The sequence below is a fragment of the Bombina bombina genome, chromosome 6, assembly GCF_027579735.1.
Source record: "Bombina bombina isolate aBomBom1 chromosome 6, aBomBom1.pri, whole genome shotgun sequence".
NCBI classification, from domain to species: domain Eukaryota; kingdom Metazoa; phylum Chordata; class Amphibia; order Anura; family Bombinatoridae; genus Bombina; species Bombina bombina.
Window position 1 is genome coordinate 168,133,396 of NC_069504.1, and position 22,834 is coordinate 168,156,229.

Sequence of the window (22,834 nt, forward strand, 5' to 3'; positions counted from 1 at the left end):
TAAAGGAGGTTTTGATTAAATCTGAAATCTCATGTTTACACCATCTGATAACCCTTAAGACTTTTTTCCTGTATCTGACACTTCCAGAAATCATTACTAAGGAATTGCCCAGGCCTGGTCTTCCTTTTAATACAGTTTCTATTTTTCAGAAGAAGTTTACTTTACCAGCTTCTAATGTGGAGCTTTGGGAAACAATTGCAAATGTAGATGGTGAAATTTCTACTCCAGCTAGAAGGACCACTATTCCATTAGAGCATAGTACATCTTTCAAATATCCTATGGATAGGAAACTGAAATCCTTCCACAGGAGAATGTTTTCAAAGCTGGATATTTGTTCAAGCCTGCTATTAGCATTGATTTTGTAGGAACACTTCTTCTTTATGGTGTGACAATTTCACATAACTTTCAGAGAATTCAGAAGAAGAAGATTTTCAATCTTGCATAAAACATATTAGTTCTGCTAATGCTTTTATTTGTGATGCTATTATTGATATCATCAAACTAAATGCTAAGAATATGGCTTTGTTAGATTTTGACAAGAAGGCCCTTGTGGCTTAAAATCCAGACATCTAACTCTTCCTTTTAAGGGGAATATATTTTTTGGACCTGATTTGGATGCTATTATTTCTCCTGTTACAGGCAGTCAAGTGGTCTTTTTCCTCAGGGCAAGTATTCTAAAGGAAAAAGCAAATTTTCAGATTGTTTTTATCAGCAGAAGAAATCCTCTTCCACCGCTAAGTCACAATGAAGATACAGCCCCGGTCCAGATCATGGCCTCCCAGATGAAGGTTTATTCATTCCCATGTTTCCAAAAATTTACTGAAGGCTCAAGATTTTTTTCACTGTGTTCAGGAACTAGAAGGTATGGGAGTAATTGTTCCACTTCCCATTCTAGAGCAGGGCCAGGGTTTTTAATCCAATTTCTTCATTGCCCCAAAGAACTAGGGAATTTACAGACCAATTCTGGATTTAAAAACTTAAAATGGAAGCTATCAGGACTATTCTTCCCCTTCTTCAACAACAGCAATGTATGACAATATTAGATTTCAAGGAGAGCATCATCAATTCCTGCGTTTTGCCTTTAAGAATGAACATAAGTTCATTGCACTTCGATTTGGTCTGGCTACCGCTCCCAGGATTTTTTCTTGGCTGTAATCTGGTCTCAATATATTTCACTAGTTCCTTACCTGGACAACATCTTGGTACAGGCTGAATCTTTAACTTGGCCTCAAAGAACTTATGCAGATCTGGTTCTTATGTCCAGTTTCTCACCTTGGTATCTTCCTCTAAGACACAATCTACTATCTCAAGGCCAGTTTTTCCATCAGACGCTTGAGATTCTCGCTTTGAAGACTTGGAGATTGAACGCTTGATTTAACGTCACAGAGTTTTTTCTTATTAAGTCATAAATACTTTAATTCAGGCTAGAAAGCTTGTTACTAGAAATATCTATCATAAGATTTGGAAGAATTTTCTATTGTGGTGTGAAAAGAATAGTTTCAGTGTGCATTCTTTCAAAATTCCCAGAATTCTCCAATTTCTACAAGAGGTTTTGTTAAGAGTTTTTCTGCAAGCTCTCTTAAGGGCCAAATATTGGTTTTATCTTGTTTATATCATAGAAAAATTGCTATTCTAAATTTTGTTAAGGCTTTGGCCTATTTCTCCACCATGGAATTTAAATTTGGTTCTCAGAACTTTACAAGCTTCACCATTTGAACAAATTAATTCTTTGGAAATAAAACTTCTTTCTTGTAAAGTTTTATTTTTACTAGTGATTTCTTCTGCAAGGAGGGTATCTGAATTGTTGTCTCTTTCCTTTGAACCTTCTTGTCTAGTTTTTTATCAAGATAAGTTGGTTTTGAGAACAAAATTTGATTTTCTGCCAAAAGTAGTTTTGATGACAATATGAATTAAGAGATTGTGTTTCCTTCTCTCTGTCCTTATCCACAAAATCTGAAGGAAAGACAATGATTTATACGTGGTTAGAGCTTTGAAGTTTTATTTACAGTCTACTAAAGATTTAAAACAATCTTCTAGTCTTTCATTCCGTTTTCAGGTCCTCTAAAATGTTTAGCAGTTGCATTAGCTGCCTGGTTAAAATCTTTGACTCAAAAGGTTTACTTGGAGTTAGGAAAGCCTCCTCCTAAACGTATCACTTCTCATTCCAATAGATCTGTTTCTACTTCTTGGACTTTTAAAATGAGGCTTTGGTAGAGCAGACCAGTAAGCAGCAACATGGGAATCATACTTTTACTAAATTGTATCACTTTCATGTTTTTGCTTTTTCAGATGTGACCCTTTGGTAGGTACGTTCTTCAGGCAGCAGTATCTGCAAAATAGATTTCTGCCATTTTATATTACCAATTTTTCCCTCCCATCATTTCTAGTAGACTCCACAGTTTTGGTTTAAGGTCCCAAGCATAATGAATTGTGGACTCTCAGCACCTTATGAAAGAAAACAACATTTATGCTTACCTGATAAATTCCACAACCTCACCCAACAAATCAATTTTGTTTTTGGTGATGGTTCCCATTTGCACCTGATTTGTCATTTCCTACCTTGTTTGTCCTCTATTTCCTTCCATAAGGCAGTGATAGTCAATGACTTCATTCCTTACTGTTGGGAAATACAACACCTGGCCACCAGTAGGAGGCAAAAACACCCCAGCCAAAGGCTTAAATATCCCTCCCACTTCCCCTATCCCCCAGTCATTCCTTTTTTCATTATTGGAGGTGGCAGAGAAGTGTCAGAAGATTTGGATAGTAATCATGTAAGCCTCTCAGTGAGAATATTGATGAAAGTTAGAGTCTGGAGATGCAAGGAATGTTTTTCTGCGAACCCATCCAGACTGTCGCTAACCGCTCCTGAGTAATCGGTGTTGACAAGTTTCACTGCTTGCTCCTACACACTCAAGTCCATGGGGCATATGTATCAAGCTCCGAATGGAGCTTGATGCCCCGTGTTTCTGGCCAGTCTTCCGACTCGCCAGAAACAGCAGTTATGAAGCAGCGGTCATAAAGACCGCTGCTCCATAACCTGTCCGCCTGCTCATCGCCGGAAATCAACCTGATCGAGTACGATCGGGTTGATTGACACCCCCCTGCTGGCGGCCGATTGGCCACGGGTCTTCAGGGGGCGGCATTGCACCAGCAGCTCTTGTGAGCTGCTGGTGCAATGCTGAATACTGCGAGCGTATTGCTCGCCGTATTCAGCGATGTCTGTCGGACCAGGTCCGACAGATATTGTTAACTAGAGGCCCATGTCAGAAGCGCTACTGCAAGACTGTCACACTTGAGAGGCTGTGCCTGTTCCACAGCATGGATCCTGGAGGGTAAGACCATTTTTATATATACTTTTTTAAAAAGCTATACAAGGTCACAGTGTGGCTCCTTTATACCTTAATAGGATCAAGGGTTAATATCTCCTTCAGGAAGATTATTTGAACAGTTTGGGGATTTATATCTGCTTAATGTGAGAGTTTTTTAGGCTCATAGGCTGTGTGTTTTTGGCTTGGAACAAACAGGTTTCACTTTCATTTTTGAAGTGTTGTGCAGCTCATAATAGCTTGGCACCCTTTTTCGTAGCAGAGGAAGCCCTGTCTTGCGTACAACATGACTGGGTGTAGTCTCTTCCATTTCCTTAGATACTGCTGCAGACATCACTCTTGAGGAGAGAGTTTTCACTGTTAGCTGTCTGAGTTAAGGAGGTGGTGAGTGCCCCAGCCATTGGAAGTATTAAGGTGCCGTTTTTTTAAATAAAAGTGTTTTTTTATTGTCCTTCTGTGGGTATATACAAAGCTATGGAGGACTCTGATACTACATTAGAAGCTTCCTCTCCTTCTGTACTGATTAATAATTCCTGTTTATATTATGAGGAGGCTGTGGTTTGCCCGCATGCTCAATTTTGTTCCATTTGCCTAAACTGTTCTAAAGTCTAAGAAAGGTGACAAGCCTTCTAATACTCATAGCTCTATTAGCCTTTCTGAGCCATCTACTTCTCAGGAATCTGGATCCCAAGAAATTACTACCCTCTCTAAATTACCCGCTACACATGCAGTTCCCCATGGCTCAACTAATCCTCCATCTGGAGGGAGCTTTTTTGCAGCGGAATTTACTGTGCAGTTACAATTGGTGGTGTCTGCGGCCCTGATTGCCTTACCTTGCTCTAACAAACGCAAGAGAAAGGCTAAACATAGTTCTCCTGACCTAGAGTCATCTAAATATTTTTCGGATTTAGCTACTCTATCCCAGCTATCCGAGGATATGTTAACCTCTGTAGCTTCAGAGGGTGAACTTTCTGAGTCAGAGACTTCACTTACTAAACCTTCTTCAGCGGAGATACCCTCCTTTAGATTTAAAATTGAGCATCTTCGTTTTTTATTAAAGGAGGTTCTGTCTACTCTTTTACTGTGCAAGTTGAGATGGCGAACATTATTAGTATCGAATGGGAAAGAGTAGGAACTTCTTTTTCTCCCTTGTCTACTTTTAAGAAATGATTCCCGGTCCTTTTAATTAGATGTGTGGGGCTCCATCCTGAAGGTGGATAGTGCTATCTCCACGCTAGCTAAGCATACTACTATCCCTCTGAAGGATAGTTCATCTTTTAGAGAGCCTATAGATAAAAAAATGGGAACTTTTTTTAGATGTTTCAACATACAGGGTTTTTATTTCAACCGGCGGCAGCTGTAGCCGCGGTTGTGGGAGCAGCTACCTACTGGTGCAACACTCTGTTAGGAGCTCATTGAGGTGGAGATTCCCCTCTAGGATGTTCAGGAGGGAATTAAGGCACTGAGAATTGCTAACGCCTTCATCTGTGATATGCAGATTATTCTCATAACTGCAAAGGCTGCTGGCTTTGCGGTTCTAGCCTGCTTACAAAGGTTCTGGGGGCTCTACTAGCCATTGCCATAACACAAGGTATTGCAGCAGTAGCACCTTACCTGGACGATATCTTGGTACAGGCACCATCTTTTCGTCTAACGGAAGAACATTCAGAGTCCCTTCTCAGTCTTCTTATATCACATGGATGGAAGGTAAACTTGGAAAAGAGTTCTCTTACTCCAAGTAAAAGGGTGGATTTCCTGGGAACTATAATAGACTCCATATCCATGAGAATATTCCTCACAGATTAGAGATGTTGCAAGCTATCTTGCATGTCTTGTCCTCCAGACCTCCTCGAGACCCTCAGTGGCTCAGTATATGGAGGTAATCGGACTCATGGTGTCCTGCATCATTCCTAGATTCCTAGTGCTGCTATATATATATATATATATATATATATATATATATATATATATATATCTTTTACACATCAGGTAAAATAAATATTAACTTTCTCTGTATCTTGGGTCGTTTATAGTTTCCATATAGAGCAATATAGCTATACCTTTTACACCTTTAGCCTTTGAGCGCTTCTAAATATATACTTGTGTTTTATCATTCCTTTTGCCAGATTCCATCTCAGACCCTTACAACTATGCATGCTGAGTCAATGGAATGGCGACCATTCATATCTGTCTCAACAGATTGGGCTGGACAGCCTGTCAAGAGACTCGCTCTCCTGGTGGCTCTGTCCAGATCATCTGTCCCAAGGCACGTGCTTTTTGAGACCGTCCTGCGAGATTGTGACTACTGACCCAAGCCTTTCCAACTGGGGAGCCATTTTGGGTTCCAAGAAGGCACAAGGTCTGTGAACTAAGGAGGAGTCCTCCCTTCCGATCAATATTTTAGAACTCCGGGCAATCTTCAATGCCTTGAAGGCTTGGTCCCTTCTGAGTTTGTTCCAGATTAATAGATTCCAATCAGACAATATAACCTCAGTTGCCTATATCAACCATCAAGGGGGGAACAAGAAGTTCCTTGGCGATGAGATAAGTATCTCAGATACTAGAGTGGGAGGAGACTCAGAAATGTACGCTGTCAGCGATCCACATTCCGGTTGTAGACAACTGGGAAGGTGACTTTCTCAGTAGGCAATCCTTTCACCCAGGGGAATGGTCTCTTCACCCTTAGGTGTTTGCAGAGATATGCAGTGAGTGAGGGATGCCAGAGATAGATCTCATGACATCCTGCCTCAACACCAAACTACCCAGGTACGGGTTAAGGTTGAGTGATCCTCATGCGGAATTGATAGATGCCCTATCAGTACCATGGAGGTTCAGTCTCATATATCTTTTTCCTCGATTACCGCTTCTCGCTCTTGTGGTGGCTTGCATCAAGCAGGAGCAAGCATCTGTGATTCTGATTGCTCCTTTGTGGCCGTGAAGGATGTGGTTTGCGGATCTGGTGGGGATGTCCTCATCTCCTCAGTGGAGGTTACCTTGTTGCAGAGATCTGCTGATACAGGGTCCCTTCGTTCATCAAAATCTAGATTCTCTGAGGCTGACTGAGTGGAGATTGAATGCTTAGTCTTAGCCAAAAGAGGGTTCTCTGAGTGTGTTATCGACACTCTGGTTCCAGCTTGTAAGCCAGTTAATCGTTGTATCTATCATAAAGTGTGGAGGACTTACTTGTACTGGTGTGAGGAGCGTGGCTTTTCCTGGCATAAGATTAAGGTTGCCAGAATTTTAGCTTTCCTCCTGGATGGACTGGAGAAGGGCCTATCTGCTAGTTCCTGGAAGGGACAGATATCTGCCCTGTCGGTGTTATTGCACAAAAGATTGGCTGACCTTCTGGATATGCATTCCTTTAATAAGGCTCTGGCTAATATCAGACCCATGTTTAGATCTGGGGCTCCACCTTGGAGCCTCAATCTTGTTCTTAGTGTTTTGCAGCAGGCTCCGTTTGATCCTATTTATACTGTTGACATTAAATTGTTATCATGGATGGTTCTTATTTTGTTGGCCATTGCCTCTGCGCGCAGAGTTTCTGACATTTCTTCTTTGCAATGTGATCCCCCTTATCTGATTTTTCATTCTGATAAGGTGGTTTTACGCACTAAACTAGGGTTCTTCCCTAAGGTGGTATTGAATCGTAACATTAATCAAGAAATTGTTGTTCCTTCCTTGTGTCCTAATCCTTCTTCAGTGAAGGAATGTTTGCTTCATAATCTGTGCGTGGTTCTTGCCTTGAAGTTCTATCTTCAGGATACTAAGGAATTCAGACAATCTTCCTCTTTGTTTGTCATCTATGCAGGGAAGCATAAGGGGCAGAAGGCTACTACGACTTCTCTATCTTTCTGGTTAGGTAGTGCCATCCGCTTAGCTTATTAGACAGCAGGACGACAGCCTCCTTGGAGGATAACGGCTCATTCCACTAGAGCAGTGGCTTCCTCTTGGGCTTTTAAGAACAAAGCCTCAATGGATCAGATTTGTAAGGTGGCTACCTGGTCCTCCTTACAAACATTTTCTAAATTTTACAAGTTTGATGTGTTTGCCGCAGCTTTTGGGAGCAAAGTTTTGCAGGCTGTGGTGCCCTCAGAATAGGGTCTACCTCTTTGTTCTGTTCCCTCCCATTATTCATTCAGTGTCCTCTGGAGCTTGGGTATAGTTTTCCCCAACAGTAAGGAATGAAGTTGTTGACTCTCCCTGCCTTATGGAAGGAAAACATAATTTATGCTTACCAGATAAATTCCTTTCCTTCCTGACAGGGATTTTGTTTTGTTTTTTGATGGGCGGCTCCCTTTTTATATTATTTCTTCTTGCACCTTTTATACCCTGATGTTTCTCCTACTTTTCCTTGTTCCCGCTGCAGAATGACTGGGGGATAGAGGAAGTGGGAGGGATATTTAAGCCTTTGGCTGAGGTGTCTTTGCCTCCTTTTGTTGGCCAGGTATTGTATTTCCCAACAGTAAGGAATGAAGTGGTGGCCTCTCCCTGCCAGGAAGGAAAGGAATGTATCTGGTAAGCATACATTATGTTTTTTTCTTACTTGGCTATACAGTTAACTGACATACCAGTGAGGTTGGAGGGATAAAGTGCTATTGACAGTTTTAGGGAACTTTGCATCCTCCTAATGGCCAGGAAGGGAATCCATGTGTAATGAATCGCCACCATGACAGAAAATAATTTATCAGGTAAGCATGTTTTTAATGGAGAAGGTCCTGAATGAAAGATATATTGTTTATTTGCAAAGAAGAAAATGATTGCAAATGAAAGGTTGAGTATGTCACAGGTTCAAAGAGTAGTTGAGTAAACAAGAACGGATTATGCCCGGTAGCTTTTTTAAACTATGTACTTCCCCAACAAAAAATGTAACATTCTGTTGTTTAATGAAGAGTTGATAAATAACATAAAGCAGTAATAATTATGTAATTTATTGTATATAAAGGAAAAAAATCAATATCCCTTTATTTTCTTTTTCAGAGATGCATTTTTTAAAAAATGTTTATGCTTCTATTACTAGAATACTTTCATTATATAAATATAGTTTTTTACCTAACTAAAATGATATGTTTTATATGTTTTCCTCTCTTTTTCCTGTGAAGCTCTGTTATGCAACAAAAAATTTCACAAGCATCTTCAAGAATGTTTTGTGCCTCTAGTCATCCGTTATATTGACCTCATGGAGTCCTCGATTGCTCAATCCATTCACAAAGGCTTTGAACAAGAGACCTGGCAGCCAGTCAAGTAAGTCACTATTGTAGCATTAGTATTCTGTAAATATTCAATTATTTTGCTTTCATGATCTTTGGTGTTTGCATAATATTTTTTTTATCGTTTTATACTTTCAAAATGACTCTCATACTTTGGTCTTGTGAACATTAAAATGTATAGTTCTGTACATATTATTATTAAGCAGTAATTTGGAAATCCGTATTTATTTTTCCATATCTTGGCTCTCCTGGGTAGCTCTCACCAGCAACGTTGTTCTCCTTTAAAGTGAATGTCAATTTTGATGCTAAAGTGCCTGGTTTTTTAAAATTCAATTAAAAACAGGGGCACTTTAATTCATCAAAATTTACATTTCACTCCTGTTGAGAAAAAAACTTACCTTTTAATCTTCACAGCAGCTCCAGCTTCCTCCGGTCGTTGCAAGCCATTTCTGACGTCAGAAATGTTGGATAGGTCATCCTCTAATCACGGATTCCCCCTGGGGAATCAGTGTCTGATTCAACGCTGTGATTGTAGGAAGCCGGATTCCTCATTTTAGACCCAGGAAGAGGCTTTGCGACGGGCGGAGGAAGCTGGAGCTGCTGTGAAGTTTAAAAGGTAAGTTTTTTTTCTCAACAGGATTGAAATGTAAATTTTGATGAATTAAAGTGCCCCTGTTTTTAATCAAATTTTTAAAACCCGGGCACTTTAGCATCAAAATTGACATTCACTTTAAGGGGGGATGGACAAACACCCAAAGCCTAAAACTGCACCTTTACAGTTGAATTTGAATTGACATTATAATTAAGCTTTAATTTCTCATACCATTTTAAATAAGGAAAATAAACCAATATGGCAAAATAAAATCATTATTTATTTTGCTGTAAACCTCTTAAACTTGTGCGTTTCTCATTCTCCTAAGACTAGTTTTGATGTATGTATCATATTTAAATATGAAAGTACCTGACTCTACAACATTCTGCACAGTTTTTGCCTCGATCAGAGTACAAGCTCATTTGCATTCCCTTAATTGGTCACAGCTGTGGAGGCCCATAAAAATAATTACACTAGGCTTTTTTAGAGGGATACATACCTGAACTGCTCTATTTTTTGTTCCGCAATCCGGTTCGGATGAATGGTTACCCATTGTTCTCCATGTTCTGTTGTGGGACCACTTTACTCTTCAAACACCTTAAATGATATTGCAACCATCTTATATTATTTGAGACAGAATATTTATTACTTATATGCTGGACATATGTGAACTGACCTATTAAAGAGGTTAGGCAGTAAGGCAGAGTACAACGTGATTTCTTTCCATTCTGTGATTTAATTTTTGAGTTATACAGTAGCGATGATGTTGGTACTAAACATAAATTTGTGCACCAACTCCAAAAGTAACTTTTGGTGCCCATGTGTTTTTTTCTGGTCTTTGTATTTACTGTTATGATAAAGTAGAATAGAAAGTCATCGGTGAGTGATATTCACAGATTTGAGCTATGAGATTTATTTCTGTAAGAATAATTTATCTTGATTTTTTTTGTCCTCCATCTGATCTCTGACATTAGAAAGCCATGCATGTGTGGGACTTTTTATTGTACATTTAAAAGTGAAAATAATGGTGAAGTCGGTGTGTCAAAGCAGTAAGTTATGAGTTCCAACTCAAGCCTAAACTGCATTTTAAATATTAAAAGTGTTGTTTAATGTTTACAAAATAGTTTTCATGCAAATTTTAATGTTTGAAATATGGTGATTTTTTTTTATGTATACAATTGTATGTTCTCTTTAATACCAAGAATCCAATGTGATTGTTTGTTTTTCTTAAGGAATGTGTCATTGGATGGTAATTTTCTTCTATTGACTTATGACATTAAAAATCAAGAGTTGTGTTTATATCAATAAATTGTATTTTCACAGAACCATCACCAACAGTCTTCCTAATGTTCAGCTTCCAAAAGTCCCAAGTTTGACTCTTAACCTTCCTCAGATACCTAGCTTTTCAGCACCATCGTGGATGGCTTCTTTATATGATTCCACGTGTGTATTAATGGGTGTTCATCAACTGCATGTCTGTTTTGCATGGTTTTGTTTGTGGTATTTGATGTGTTTGATGTGCTTTGTGCTGCATGTATATTATAAAGTTAGAACAAAACTAATTTAATACAAATACATCTCTATCTCAAATGAATGGAATTTTAAATCGGCACGGTACTGGAGACAGACTGGGATAAAGTAGATGTGTTGTAAACCGAGAACAGATGCAATAACTGTTTGCTGGTTAAATTCAATGCCTCACTTTCTCTTCACTAGCCATGCTTTCAATGCCAGAGAAGGTATTCAGAGTCTAGCCAAGAAACAGAGGGGTCAGTACTAGAATAGTCAATATTCAATTATAAGTCACGGCCTATAGATATTTAGATTCTTGTCCAGAGTGTTCTAGACAGAGTTTAGTATACCAGTCAAAGATCAAGGCCAAATAGTACAATACAAGATTTTCCTCAAAAGCTTGGGAATAACTTGCCCTGTCAGGGATATGTTACAGGCAATATGGAGTTGTCAGCATGGTCAGTAGATTCAGAAAGTCCAACTCTGATTGGCTGCAGTCCAGCAGTTCCTAAAGCACTTTTCAAATGATCAAACCTTACACATTATTGTTGTTTTTTGGGGGCATTAATGATAAAGGTCCTTTTAGCAGAGCCAAAATGTTGGCATTGAATCAAATGCTTTAATTGTAATAGAGTGCTGACTACTAGTTCGTAAGTTCTATTACAGTTTTAAACTAACTATGTGGTTTGGTTTGGTTTGTTAAATTGTTCTTTATCTTATGCTAAAAAAATTGAAACATCAGGATTTCTACTATACTAATGTTAGAGGGGCATGACATCCAAAACATTTTTCTTTCATGATTCAAATAGAGCATAACATTTAAAACAACATTCCAATTTACTTACATTTATCATGTTTGCTTCATTCTCTTGGTATCATTTGATAAAGAAGCAACAATGTACTACTGGGAGCTAGCTGGACATGGGGCCAGTCTGTGAATAAAAGCCCTGGAAAATTTGAAGACCAGACCTATTTTCCGTTAAGTATGTAGAATGCACACACCCAATTGTTCTCAAGGGGATTACTGGGATACTTCTTCCCTGAAACAATTACAGAATGTTGTATACTAGACAAAACTTTACTTGACAACCAAAACCATTCAAAGGAGGGCTACTAAAATGTACATGTTCTAGTAAATAAAACTAACATGGAAATATTTTGTGATCTCAAAGGAGGAGAAAAAAGAGGTGATCCGGCCTTGGCTGGACACATAGGGCTCGATTTAACAAGCTCTGTATGGAGCTTGATGCCCCGCTGCTCCATAACCTGTCCGTCTGCTCTGAGTAGGCAGACAGACATCGCCGGAAATCAACCCGATCGAGTACGATCGGGTTGATTGACACCCCCTGCTGGCGGCCCATTGGCCGCGAGTCTGCATGGGGCGGCGTTGCACCAGCAGCTCTTGTGAGCTGCTGGTGCAATGCTGAATATGGCGAGCGTATTTCTCGCCGTATTCAGCGAGGTCTGGCGGACCTGATCCACAGTGTCGGATCAGGTCCACCAGACCTTGATAAATATGCCCCATAGGGTGAGCTAATAGAAAGAAACATGTATTACAGCTGCCAATTAACAGCTAGCTCCCAGTAGTACATTGCTATCATTCTGCCTACCTAGGCGTGGTTTTCAACTAAGGATATCAAGAGATTGAAGCAAATTAGATAATAGAAGTAAATTGGAAAGTTGTTTAAAATGGCATGTCCTGTCTGATTTATGATAGTTTAATTTTGACTTTACCATACCTTTTAAATTGCACATATTTGCACAAAATGTTCAGTTAAGATATTCTATTTCTACAACATAATAAGGAGGGCTTTGCTACATCAAATATGCGAGGATATACTTTTTATTTACAGAATATGAATCAGATATTATGGCCTAGATTTGGAGTTTGGCGGTAGCCGTGAAAACCAGCGTTAGAGGCTCCTAACGCTGGTTTTAGGCTACCGCCGGTATTTGGAGTCACTCAAAATAGGGTCTAACGCTCACTTTCCAGCCGCGACTTTTCCATACCGCAGATCCCCTTACGTAAATTGCGTATCCTATCTTTTCAATGGGATTTTTCTAACTCCGGTATTTAGAGTCGTTTCTGAAGTGAGCGTTAGACATCTAACGACAAAACTCCAGCCGCAGGAAAAAAGTCAGTAGTTAAGAGCTTTCTGGGCTAACGCCGGTTTATAAAGCTCTAACTACTGTGCTCTAAAGTACACTAACACCCATAAACTACCTATGTACCCCTAAACCGAGGTCCCCCCACATCGCCGACACTCGGAAATTTTTTTTTAACCCCTAATCTGCCGACCGCCACCTACGTTATACTTATGTACCCCTAATCTGCTGCCCCTAACACCGCCGACCCCTGTATTATATTTATTAACCCCTAACCTGCCCCCCACAACGTCGCCTCCACCTGCCTAAACTTATTAACCCCTAATCTGCCGACCGCAAAGCGCCGCCACCTACGTTATCCTTATGTACCCCTAATCTGCTGCCCCTAACACCGCCGACCCCTATATTATATTTATTAACCCCTAATCTGCCCCCCTCAACGTCGCCTCCACCTGCCTACACTTATTAACCCCTAATCTGCCGACCGGACCTGAGCGCTACTATAATAAAGTTATTAACCCCTAATCCGCCTCACTAACCCTATAATAAATAGTATTAACCCCTAATCTGCCCTCCCTAACATCGCCAACACCTAACTTCAATTATTAACCCCTAATCTGCCGACCGAATCTCGCCGCTATTCTAATAAATGGATTAACCCCTAAAGCTAAGTCTAACCCTATTACTAACACCCCCCTAAGTTAAATATAATTTAAATCTAACGAAATTAACTCTTATTAAATAAATTATTCCTATTTAAAGCTAAATACTTACCTGTAAAATAAATCCTAATATAGCTACAATATAAATTATAATTATATTATAGCTATTTTAGGATTAATATTTATTTTACAGGTAACTTTGTATTTATTTTAACCATGTACAATAGCTATTAAATAGTTAAGAACTATTTAATAGCTAAAATAGTTAAAATAATTACAAATTTACCTGTAAAATAAATCCTAACCTAAGTTACAATTAAACCTAACACTAGACTATCAATAAATTATTAAATAAACTACCTACAATTATCTACAATTAACCTAACACTACACTATCAATAAATTAATTAAATACAATTGCTACAAATAAATACAATTAAATAAACTAGCTAAAGTACAAAAAATACTAAGTTACAACTAAGTTACAAAAAATAAAAAAATATTTACAAACAAGAAAAATATTACAACAATTTTAAACTAATTACACCTACTCTAAGCCCCCTAATAAAATAACAAAGCCCCCCAAAATAAAAAAATGCCCTACCCTATTCTAAATTACTAAAGTTCAAAGCTCTTTTACCTTACCAGCCCTGAACAGGGCCCTTTGCGGGGCATGCCCCAAGAAATACAGCTCTTTTGCCTGTAAAAAAAACCATACAATACCCAAGCCCCCTAACATTACAACCCACCACCCACATACCCCTAATCTAACCCAAACTCCCCTTAAATAAACCTAACACTAAGCCCCTGAAGATCAGCCAATCAGATTGAGCTCGCATTCTATTGGCTGTTCCGATCAACCAATAGAATGCAAGCTCAATCTGATTGGCTGATTGGATCAGCCAATCGGATTGAACTTGATTCTGATTGGCTGATTCCATCAGCCAATCAGAATATTCCTACCTTAATTCTGATTGGCTGATAGAATCCTATCAGCCAATCGGAATTCGAGGGACGCCATCTTGGATGACGTCATTTAAAGGAACCGTCATTCGTCGTTCAGTCGTCGGCCAGGATGGATGTTCCGCGGTGGAGGTCTTCAGGATGCTGCCGCTTCGCTCCGGATGGATGCCGCTTGGATGAAGACTTCAATCGGATGGAAGACCTCTTCTGCCCCGCTTGGATGAAGACTTCAGCCGGATCATGGACCTCTTCAGCCCCCCGCTTGGGCTTGGATCAGGACATCGGAGGAGCTCTTCTGGACGGATCGGTGTGATACCCGGTGAGGTGAAGACAAGGTAGGATGATCTTCAGGGGCTTAGTGTTAGGTTTATTTAAGGGGGGTTTGGGTTAGATTAGGGGTATGTGGGTGGTGGGTTGTAATGTTGGGGGGCTTGGGTATTGTATGTTTTTTTTTACAGGCAAAAGAGCTGTATTTCTTGGGGCATGCCCCGCAAAGGGCCCTGTTCAGGGCTGGTAAGGTAAAAGATCTTTGAACTTTAGTAATTTAGAATAGGGTAGGGCATTTTTTATTTTGGGGGGCTTTGTTATTTTATTAGGGGGCTTAGAGTAGGTGTAATTAGTTTAAAATTGTTGTAATATTTTTCTTATGTTTGTAAATATTTTTTTATTTTTTGTAACTTAGTTCTTTTTTATTTTTTGTACTTTAGCTAGTTTATTTAATTGTATTTCTTTGTAGCAATTGTATTTAATTAATTTATTGATAGTGTAGTGTTAGGTTAATTGTAGATAATTGTAGGTAGTTTATTTAATTAATTTATTGATAGGTCTAGTGTTAGGTTTATTTGTAACTTAGGTTAGGATTTCTTTTACAGGTAAATTTGTAATTATTTTAACTATTTAGTTACCTGTAAAATAAATATTAATCCTAAAATAGCTATAATATAATTATAATTTATATTGTAGCTATATTAGGATTTATTTTACAGGTAAGTATTTAGCTTTAAATAGGAATAATTTAGTTAATAAGAGTTAATTAATTTCGTTAGATTTAAATTATATTTAACTTCGGGGGGTGTTAGTGTTAGGGTTAGACTTAGCTTTAGGGGTTAATACATTTATTAGAATAGCGGTGAGCTCCAGTCGGCAGATTAGGGGTTAATGTTTGAAGTTAGGTGTCGGCGATGTTAGGGAGGGCAGATTAGGGGTTAATACTATTTATGATAGGGTTAGTGAGGCGGATTAGGGGTTAATAACTTTATTATAGTAGCGCTCAGGTCCGGTCGGCAGATTAGGGGTTAATAAGTGTAGGCAGGTGGAGGCGACGTTGTGGGGGGCAGATTAGGGGTTAATAAATATAATATAGGGGTCGGCGATGTTAGGGCAGCAGATTAGGGGTACATCGGGATAATGTAAGTAGCGGCGGTTTACGGAGCGGCAGATTAGGGGTTAATAATAATATGCAGGGGTCAGCGATAGCGGGGGCGGCAGATTAGGGGTTAATAAGTGTAAGGTTAGGGGTGTTTAGACTCGGGGTACATGTTAGAGTGTTAAGTGCAGACGTAGGAAGGGTTACCGCATAGCAAACAATGGGGCTGCGTTAGGAGCTGAACGCGGCTTTTTTGCAGGTGTTTGTTTTTTTTTCAGCTCAAACAGCCCCATTGTTTCCTATGGGGGAATCGTGCACGAGCACGTTTTTGAGGCTGGCCGCGTCCGTAAGCAACTCTGGTATCGAGAGTTGAAGCTGCGTTAAAAATGCTCTACGCTCCTTTTTTGGAGCCTAACGCAGCCTTTATGTGGACTCTCAATACCAGAGTTATTTTTATGGTGCGGCCAGAAAAAAGCCGGCGTTAGTTTTTCGGGTAGTTACCGACAAAACTCCAAATCTAGGCCTATGAATGTAAAGTATGCCTAAAATCTTATGTGTTGAAATTAATTTGCTTGAGTTTTATACATTAGAACTTTACATGAATAAATGTCATAAAGAGTCACTTTTGGCAAATTAGAATGGTATTGTGTAACTGTTATCAAAATAATGAGACATTGTATCTTATTAAAAATTGTCTGTGGGGATTTATGCACAACACACATTATTTTTTGTCTATTTGTTCTACCTTCATTAGAAAATACAGATTTCTGGAGTGATAGCTCATTTATATGTATAGTTTATTTATTAGGAATAAAGGTAAAAGCTTTTCTTTCACAGCAGGGTGTCTTAACAGGGATGTAAAGTTTTTTCAGTTTAGGGGATATTAATTGCTTTCCAAGCCTATAATGTATCTGATGAATACCTCACCACTTTCTGAACCTCAGCCTAATGCCTACAGCATGTTAGCCATATATAGCCTGTGTATACCAGCAGGATGCTAATCTTCATACAATATTTCCAAACGTTGATTATCATTTTTCTAAATTTATGTTTTATTGGTCTTAATATCTGTGTATTTCTCTCTTTTATATTCTAAAATACATTGTTATAGATCTTTTTGCGTTACTTTTCGCAAATCAGTTTATCTTGAGAAGGAAGTTCATTACTGGGTTTTTCTTTGTTGTTTTTACTAGTTCATTTATAATGGTACATTTGGGGCAGTAAAACTTAAGGTTTGGGAGATATTACAGAGTGTAAATCTCTATGTGAAGTGATGATTGTTTTGCATTGATTGGTCTCCTGTGAATTTAGCTCAAGAGATATCTTGGCTAGACCTTTAGATCCCTGTGAATTTGTTGGCAGTGCAGGTAAGAAAAGCAAACAAGTTTAATAGGAAAGCATTATTATGGGAAAAGAGGATTTAATTAACAAAGCTATTTATTAATATTTGAACTATGATGTCCTTTTACATGGGATTTAGAATGGAATAAATCATTTCTATTAACTAAAAGTAGCAATGAAATATACATTCTGGGTGCAAGCTAAGCAATGAAATATTATTAACTTTTTTAAAGACTCATTTTAGATATACAGATCTGTAAGGTTGAGCTGATATAACAACCTTATATCAACAACGCTGGTATTGAGAGTTTTCTGAAGGGCTGCGTTAGGCTCCAAAAAGGGAGCGTACAGGCATATTTACCGCCACTTCAACCCTCAATACCAGCGTTGCTTACAGACGCGGCCAGCTTAAAAAACGTGCTCGTGCACGATATCCCCATAGGAAACAATGGGGCAGTTTGAGCTGAAAAAAAACCTAACACCTGCAAAAAAGCAGCGTTCAGCTCCTAACGCAGCCCCATTGTTTCCTATGGGGAAACACTTCCTAAGTCTGCACCTAACACCCTAACATGAACCCCGAGTCTAAACACCCCTAACCTTACACTTATTAACCCCTAATCTGCCGCCCCCGCTATCGCTGACCCCTGCATTACACTTTTATCCCCTAATCTTCCGCTCCGGACACCGCCGCAACCTACATTATAGCTATGTACCCCTAATCTGCTGCCCCTAACATCGCCGACACCTATATTATATTTATTAACCCCTAATCTGCCCTCCCAACGTCGCCACTACCTACCTACACTTATTAACCCCTAATCTGCTGACTGGACCTCGCCACCACTATAATAAATGTATTAACCCCTAAACCGCCTCACTCCCGCCTCAAAAACCCTATAATAAATAGTATTAACCCCTAATCTGCCCTCCCTAACATCGCTGACACCTAACTTCAAGTATTAACCCCTAATCTGCCAACCGGACCTCACTGCTACTATAATAAATGTATTAACCCCGAAAGCTAAGTCTAACCCTAACACCCCCCTAAGTTAAATATAATTTAAATCTAACGAAATAAAATACATCTTATTAAATAAATTAATCCTATTTAAAGCTAAATACTTACCTGTAAAATAAACCCTAATATAGCTACAATAAAAATAATAATTACATTGTAGCTATTTTAGGATTAATATTTATTTTACAGGCAACTTTATATTTATTTTAACCAGGTACAATAGCTATCAAATAGTTAATAACTATTTAATAGCTACCTAGTTAAAATAATTACAAAATTACCAGTAAAATAAATCCTAACCTTACAATTAAACCTAACACTACACTATCAATAAATTAATTAAATAAACTACCTACAATTATCTACAATTAAATCAACTAAACTAAATTACACACAAAAAACACTAAATTACAAAAACAAACAAACACTAAATTACAAAAAATAAAAAAAGATTACAAGAATTTTAAACTAATTACACCTACTCTAAGCCCCCTAAAAAATAACAAAGCCCCCCAAAATAAAAAAATGCCTACCCTATTCTAAAATAAAAAGCTTACAGCTCTTTTACCTTACCAGCCTTTAAAAGGGCCTTTTGCGGGGCATGCCCCAAAGAAAACAGCTCTTTTGCCTGTAAAAAAACATACAATACCCCCCCCAACATTACAACCCACCACCCACATACCCCTAATCTAACCCAAACCCCCCATAAAAAACCTAACACTAAGCCCCTGAAGATCTCCCTACCTTATCTTCACCACGCCGGCAAGAAGAGGTCCAGAAGAGGCTCCGAAGTGTTCATCCTATCCGGCAAGAAGAGGACATCCGGACTGGCAAACATCTTCATCCAAACGGCATATTCTATCTTCATCCATCCGACGAGGAGCGGCTCCATCTTCAAGACCTCCGGCGCGGAACATCCTCTTCTCCCGAAGACTAGACGACGAATGAAGGTTTCTTTAAGGACGTCATCCAAGATGGTGTCCCTCGAATTCCGATTGGCTGATAGGATTCTATCAGCCAATCGGAATTAAGGTAGGAAAAATCAGATTCAAGTTCAATCGGATTGGCTGATTGGATCTGTTCCGATCAGCCAATAGAATGCGAGCTTAATCTGATTGGCTGATCCAATCAGCCAATCGGATTGAACTTGAATCTGATTGGCTGATTCAATCAGCCAATCAGATTTTTCCTACCTTAATTCCGATTGGCTGATAGAATCCTATCAGCCAATCGGAATTCGAGGGACGCCATCTTGGAAGACGTCCCTTAAAGGAACCTTCATTCGTCGTCTAGTCATCGGGAGAAGAGGGTTTTCCGCGCCGGAGGTCTTGAAGATGGAGCCGCTCCTCATCGGAGGGATGAAGATAGAAGATGCCGCTTGGATGAAGATGTTTGCCGGTCCGGATGTCCTCTTCTTGCCGGATAGGATGAAGACTTCGGAGCCTCTTCTGGACCTCTTCTTGCCGGATAGGATGAAGACTTCGGAGCCTCTTCTGGACGGATCGGTGATACCCGGCGTGGTGAAGATAAGGTAGGGAGATCTTCAGGGGCTTAGTGTTAGGTTTTTTAAGGGGGGTTTGGGTTAGATTAGGGGTATGTGGGTGGTGGATTGTAATGTTGGGGGGGTATTGTATGTTTTTTTACAGGCAAAAGAGCTGTTTTCTTTGGGGCATGCCCCACAAAATGCCCTTTTAAGGGCTGGTAAGGTAAAAGAGCTGTAAACTTTTTATTTTAGAATAGGGTAGGGCATTTTTTTATTTTGGGGGGCTTTGTTATTTTTTTAGGGGGCTTAGAGTAGGTGTAATTAGTTTAAAATTCTTGTAATCTTTTTTTATTTTTTGTAATTTAGTGTTTTTTTTGTAATTTAGTTTAGTTGTTTTAATTGTAGATAATTGTAGGTAGTTTATTTAATTAATTTATTGATAGTGTAGTGTTAGGTTTAATTGTAACTTAGGTTAGGATTTATTTTACTGGTAATTTTGTAATTATTGTAACTAGGTAGCTATTAAATAGTTATTAACTATTTAATAGCTATTGTACCTGGTTAAAATAAATACAAAGTTGCCTGTAAAATAAATATTAATCCTAAAATAGCTACAATGTAATTATTATTTATATTGTAGCTATATTAGGGTTTATTTTACAGGTAAGTATTTAGCTTTAAATAGGAATAATTTATTTAATAAGATTTATTTTATTTCGTTAGATTTAAATTATATTTAATTTAGGGGGGTGTTAGGGTTAGGGTTAGACTTAGCTTTAGGGGTTAATACATTTATTATAGTAGCGGTGATGTCCGGTCGGCAGATTAGGGGTTAATACTTGAAGTTAGGTGTCAGCGATGTTAGAGAGGGCAGATTAGGGGTTAATACTATTATTATAGGGTTTTTGAGGCGGGAGTGAGGCGGTTCAGGGGTTAATACATTTATTATAGCGGCGGCGAGGTCTGGTCGGCAGATAAGGGGTTAATAAGTGTAGGTAGGTAGTGGCGACGTTGGGGGGGCAGATTAGGGGTTAATAAATATTATGTAGGTGTCGGCGATGTTAGGGGCAGCAGATTAGGGGTACATAGGGATAATGTATTGCGGCGGTGTACGGTCGGCAGATTAGGGGTTAAAAAATGTAATTATAGTGGCGGCGATGTGGGGGGACCTCGGTTTAGGGGTACATAGGTAGTTTATGGGTATTAGTGTACTTTAGAGCACAGTAGTTAAGAGCCTTATGAACCGGCGTTAGCCCATAAAGCTCTTAACTACTGACTTTTTTCTGCGGCTGGAGTCTTGTCGTTAGAGTTCTAACGCTCACTTCAGCCAAGACTCTAAATACCAGCGTTAGAAAGATCCCATTGAAAAGATAGGATACGCAATTGACGTAAGGGGATCTGCGGTATGGAAAAGTCGCGGCTGGAAAGTGAGCGTTAGACCCTTTCCTGACTGACTCTAAATACCAGCGGGCGGCCAAAACCAGCGTTAGGACCCCCTAACGCTGGTTTGGACGGCTAACGCAGAACTCTAAATCTAGGCGTTAGTGTGAAATTAGAGGAATAGTAAAGTCAAAATTAAATGTTCATGATTCAGATAGAGCATTAAAATTTAAGAGACATTTCAATTTACTTCTATTATTAAACTGACATTCACTTTGTATCCTTTTTTAAAAAGCATACCTAGGTAGGGCCAAGGACTTCAATGCACTACTGGGAGCTAGCTGGTGATTGGTGGCTATGCACGTATGCCCCTTGGTTCACCAGGTGTGCTCAGATAGCTCTCAGTAGTGCATTGCTGCTCTGGAACTTAGAAACATAGATTTTGATACAGATAAGAACTATACTGTAGGTCCAACAAGTATGCCTAAAATGTCCTAAAAGTGTCAACTTATTTAGTTTGTAGGATAGCTTTATGCTTACCCCAGGCATTTTTTAATTCCCCCTCAGTGTTTGTCCTTACCACCTCTGATGGGAGCTTATACATTTCTGTGAAGAAGGTGCTTTCACAAATTACTCCTGAACCTACTAACCATCAGCTTCAGATCATCAACCATTGTTTTGGAATTGTTCTTTATCTGAAAAATATTTACAACCTCATCTTTACTAATGCCCTTAATACACTGGAAAGTTACAATCATAACACTTCTTTCCCTTCTCTAAGCTATACATATTTAGTGCACAGATTCTAGTTTGTTTATATCCATCTGCCTTCTGGAGATATGGCCTCCAGAACTGCTCACAGTAAAGAAGAACCTTACGGCTAGATTTAGAGTTTTGTCGGTAACGACCTGCGTAGCTAACGCTGGCTTTTTTCTGGCCGCACCTTTAAAATAACTCTGGTATTGAGAGTCCACAGAATGGCTGCGTTAGGCTCCAAAAAAGGAGAGCAGAGCATATTTAACGCAACTGCAACTCTCGATACCAGAGTTGCTTACGGAAGCGGCCAGCTTCAAAAACGTGCTCGTGCACGATTCCCCCATAGGAAACAATGGGGCTGTTTGAGCTGAAAAAAAACCTAACACCTGCAAAAAAGCCGCGTTCAGCTCCTAACGCAGCCCCATTGTTTCCTATGGGGAAACACTTCCTACGTCTGCACCTAACACTCTAACATGTACCCCGAGTCTAAACACCCCTAACCTTACACTTATTAACCCCTAATCTGCCGCCCCCGCTATCGCTGACCCCTGCATATTATTATTAACCCCTAATCTGCCGCTCCGTAAACCGCCGCTACTTACATTATCCCTATGTACCCCTAATCTGCTGTCCCTAACACCGCCGACCCCTATATTATATTTATTAACCCCTAATCTGCCCCCACAACGTCGCCTCCACCTGCCTACACTTATTAACCCCTAATCTGCCGATCGGACCGCACCGCTATTATAATAAAGTTATTAACCCCTAATCCACCTCACTAACCCTATAATAAATAGTATTAACCCCTAATCTGCCCTCCCTAACATCGCCGACACCTAACTTCAAACATTAACCCCTAATCTGCCGACTGGAGCTCACCGCTATTCTAATAAATGTATTAACCCCTAAAGCTAAGTCTAACCCTAACACTAACACCCCCCTAAATTAATTAACTCTTATTAAATAAATTATTCCTATTTAAAGCTAAATACTTGTCTGTAAAATAAATCCTAATATAGCTACAATATAAATTATAATTATATTATAGCTATTTTAGGATTTATATTTATTTTACAGGCAACTTTGTATTTATTTTAACCAGGTACAATAGCTATTAAA

The 22,834-nt window shown here is 39.1% G+C and overlaps 1 protein-coding gene across 3 annotated transcripts in view; it reads left to right on the forward strand.

The window, feature by feature from the left end:
• The window catches only part of CADPS2 (calcium dependent secretion activator 2), a 1,413,577-nt gene that overhangs the window by 1,069,141 nt on the left and 321,602 nt on the right, over positions 1 to 22,834 (forward strand). For 2 of the 3 annotated variants that reach the window (XM_053716668.1, XM_053716669.1), the window contains exon 19: positions 8,426 to 8,567. In XM_053716668.1, the coding sequence (XP_053572643.1) occupies positions 8,426 to 8,567 (142 nt within the window). Of the gene's footprint in view, positions 1 to 8,425; positions 8,568 to 10,448; positions 10,569 to 22,834 lie in introns of all 3 variants that reach the window. The other variant, XM_053716670.1, reaches the window with a different exon arrangement.